At 46.4% G+C, this 4032-nt stretch overlaps 1 protein-coding gene across 3 annotated transcripts in view; it reads left to right on the forward strand.

Moving 5' to 3' along the window:
* LOC101987348 (zinc finger protein 14) overlaps positions 1 to 4032 on the forward strand; it is a 105524-nt gene that overhangs the window by 76050 nt on the left and 25442 nt on the right. For 2 of the 3 annotated variants that reach the window (XM_013351556.2, XM_013351557.2), the window contains exon 5: positions 2361 to 3862. In XM_013351556.2, the coding sequence (XP_013207010.1) occupies positions 2361 to 3775 (1415 nt within the window). In that variant the 3' untranslated portion in view covers positions 3776 to 3862. Of the gene's footprint in view, positions 1 to 2360; positions 3863 to 4032 lie in introns of those variants that run through there. The other variant, XM_005361272.3, reaches the window with a different exon arrangement.

A 4032-nucleotide genomic window follows, 5' to 3' on the forward strand; every position in this document is an offset into this window, starting at 1 on the left:
CCACCACTGACCAGCATAAGAAGTCTTTTGAATTGTGGCTTGCCTGGTGTTGGTGAGGCCCTGAGTCCAACCTCAAGTTCCACAGGAAAGGAAGAAAAGATCGGATATAGGGCAGATGCAAAGTGAGGAGGGCATAAGAGTGAACTCCCTGTCTGTGCACAAATAATAAAAACCCAGAGACAGATATTGGGGTTCAACCTGAAGATCAGAAAAGCAAAAGAACTAAGCCACGAGAGAGCAATTACCTCTATGAAATCTTCAGACTGAAAGAGAGCAAGTTCCTGTGTCATTCCAGTTTATATTCCTCTCTAGTGCTGGGGTTAAAGATGTGCACCACCATTGCCCGGCCTCTTTGGCTAACTAGTGTGGCTGCTGGGATTAAAGGTGTGGCCACCACTGCCTGGCCTGTATGACTGACTAGGGTGGCTGTTTTGCATTCTAATCTTCAGGCAAGCTTTACTTATTAAAATACAAATGAAATATCACTACACCTGAGCCTTGAGCAAGCTTAGCTGCATGAAGAGAATATTTAACCATCTGTAGTAAACTGTGAGAGATTAGAGGCAAAGATACACTTAGAACAAGTGGTGATTACGATAAAGAAATGAGCCAAGCTCTATTATGCTCTGAGCTCCTGACTTAGTAGGGAGGGAGTCAAGAGTGTGTCTGCTTTAAAGAGCTTCAGGTAAGGAAAAGCTGAGGCTTGAACAGTGCACTGTTGCAGCTGTGTGAGGCCCTGAATCCATCTCCAGCGCCTTTTTATAAAGTCAGAGAAGGAAAGCCAATAACAACTGTAAGAATGTAAAACTGCCAGTAATGGAGAGCTCAGATGATGAGGCTCTTGCTCTGGTGCAAACAGGAGGCCCTGAGTTAGAAGAGTCTTAGCATCTAAATAAAAGCCAGTGTGTGTGTTCTCCATGCCTGGAAGAAGAGACAGAGAATCCCAGGATTATTGGCCGGCCAGTCTAGGTGAACTGAGAAGTTCCAGGTTCAGAGACTGTCTCCAGAAATAAGATGGAGGCCTGGAGCTATGGCTCCATGATTAAGAGGGCTGCTGCTCTTGTAGAGGACCTAGGTTCAGTTCCTAGAGCCCACCTGATGGATCACAAACATCTGTAACTCCAGTGCCAGGGGATTCAACACCCTCCTCTGACTTCTGCATGTGCACAGTGCACAAAAAACAAGGAGGTAAAACATGCACAAAAAAATAAGTAAATAAATCTACTCAGCAGGAGTAGCCAGTGCTCTTAACCACTGGACCATCTCTCCAGCCTCCTAAATGTTTAATAAAAATTAGAATCTGATCTGGTGGTTAAAGTGCTTGCTGCACAAATGTGTTCAGTTGCCCAGAAGCCGTGTAAATGCCAGTTAGGTATGGAGATCCATTGCTAAGTCCAGACTTGGACGGCACAGACAGGATCTCCTAGAGATCCTCAGCTTTCCTAATGCTGCGACCCTTTAATAGAGTTCCTCATGTTGTGGTCTCCCCTAACTATAAAGTTATTTTGTTGCTTCTTCATAGTTGTAATTTTTCTACTGTTATGAGTGGTAATGTAAATATCTGGTATGCAGGATATCTTATGTGACCCCCCCCCTCCAAAGGGGTTGCGACCCACATGTTGAGAAGCACTAACCCTAGAGCACGCTAGCTAGCAGGACTGCTCTGGGTTTGACTGAAAGGCCCAGCCTCAATGAATAAAATGCATGGTAGATTGAGGATGATTCCTGCATCACTCTCAGGCCTCCACGTGCCCCCCCATGTGTACCCACACACAAGTGCACATCATACACACAAGCACACACACATGATAAGTGGGAACAAAAATTATAGTTTTATCCAAGTGGTTTTGGTAGTATTTAAACAGTATTGAGATTTTTTTGTTCATTTTTGTTTTTATGAGACAGGTTCTTATACTATGTAACCCTGGTTGTCCTGGAATTAACTCACTATATAGACGAGGCTGGCTCACACAGATTCACCTCTCTCCTTCCCAATAGGAGGAAGATTGGGATTAAAGACGTTTGCCACTACACCCAGGTTTAAACATTATTTGTAGTGAGCCACCCAGTGACCTGATCCACGCCTCAGTTCATGAACCAGTGCAGTAAATGTTTGCTTAGTTACCACTGCCTTTTCTTACACAAGTTCTTGTTTTCCTGGTATTCTCTTTTGCTCCCCAAATTATAAGACACTAAGTTGAGTTTGGTTGAACATGGCCTTCTTTATCTTCTATTTCTACTGCAGAGAGTATATGACACTGATTTGAGTTTGGTTGAACATGGTGTTCTTTATCTTCTGTCTCTACTGCAGAGTTTATTTCTTGAGAAAAAGGAAACAGCATGTGTCTGCTTTCTTGCAGATTTGAAAACTAAGGATGAGACCAATCAGTCACCGTCAGAAAACGGCATTTATGAAGTGAATTTATCCCAGTGGAAGATAATGGAAAGAATGGGGAGCAGTGGCCTGAAGGGCCTTATTTTAAAAAGTGAATGGGAGTCCAGAAGAAAACATGAAAGCCAAGAGGGATCTCAGGAGGGCTATCTCAGACAAGTGGAAGAGGGATCTCAGGAGGGCTATCTCAGACAAGTGAAAGTCACATGTGAAAAAATGGCCTCCTACCAAAAGCGTACGTCTGCTGCTCCACGTCAGAGAATCCACTTTGTGGAGAAGCCCTATGCGTGTGAAGAATGTGGGAAGACCTTTAGAGTCCGCCAGCAGCTTACTTTCCACCGTAGAATCCACACTGGCGAGAAACCCTACACATGTCAGGAATGCGGGATGGCTTTTAGGCAGACGGCACACCTCACCAGACATCAGCGGCTTCATTCTGGTGAGAAGCTGTACGAGTGTAAGGAGTGTGGGGAAGCCTTCATATATGGCCCAGACCTTCGCGCTCATCAAAAACTCCATGCTGGTGAGAAGCCCTACGCGTGTAAGGAATGTGGGAAGGCCTTCAGGGTACGAGGACAGCTCACCCTCCATCAGAGGATCCACACTGGGGAGAAGCCCTATGTGTGTAAAGAGTGTGGCAAGGCCTTCAGGCAGTATGCACACCTTACTCGACACCAGAAGCTGAACGTTGCTGACAGACTCTACGAGTGTAAAGAGTGCGGGAAAGACTTTCTGTGCGGCTCCGGCCTCAGAGTCCATCACAAACTTCACACCGGCGAGAAGCCCTATGAATGCAAGGACTGCGGGAAGGCCTTTCGAGTTCGACAGCAGCTAACGCTGCATCAGAGAATCCACACTGGCGAGAAGCCCTATGAATGTAATGAATGTGGGAAGACCTTTAGTCGGGGTTACCATCTTATTCTCCATCACAGAATCCACACGGGCGAGAAGCCGTATGAGTGCAAGGAGTGCTGGAAGGCGTTTAGCCGCTACTCCCAGCTCATCTCGCATCAGAGTGTTCATGTCGGTGTGAAACCCTACGGCTGCAAAGAGTGTGGGAAAGCCTTCCGGCTGCTCTCGCAGCTCACACAGCACCAGAGCATCCACGCCGGCGAGAAGCCCTACGCCTGTAAGGAGTGTGGGAAGGCCTTTAGGTTGCGCCAGAAACTTACTCTGCACCAGAGCATCCACACGGGGGAGAAGCCCTTTGAATGTAAGGAGTGTAGGAAGGCCTTTCGCCTCAACTCTTCTCTTATCCAGCATCTGAGAATCCATTCCGGTGAGAAGCCCTATGAGTGTAAGGAGTGTAAGAAGGCCTTCAGACAGCACTCCCACCTCACCCACCATCTGAAGATTCATAATGCCAAGTGTAGCAGAGTCTGAGCAGTCTTCCTGACATTCCGTGACGGTTACAGCTCATCTCTCTTGCTCATACATGTAACACACCTGGCATACGAGGCTTTAGACCATTAAAGGAATGTGTTCATTTAATGTGTTGTATTATATTCCAGTCTGTTCCCAACTGTAACGCTTCAACACACTTCTTCTCCAGTTAGCCTACATATGAACAGATGTGGGGGAAATAACGCAGGTCTCTAGTCCGTCATTCCAGTTATACTAAAACACTCAGGTCTCTAGTC

Source organism: Microtus ochrogaster, linkage group LG4, assembly GCF_000317375.1.
Source record: "Microtus ochrogaster isolate Prairie Vole_2 linkage group LG4, MicOch1.0, whole genome shotgun sequence".
NCBI classification, from domain to species: Eukaryota; Metazoa; Chordata; class Mammalia; order Rodentia; family Cricetidae; genus Microtus; species Microtus ochrogaster.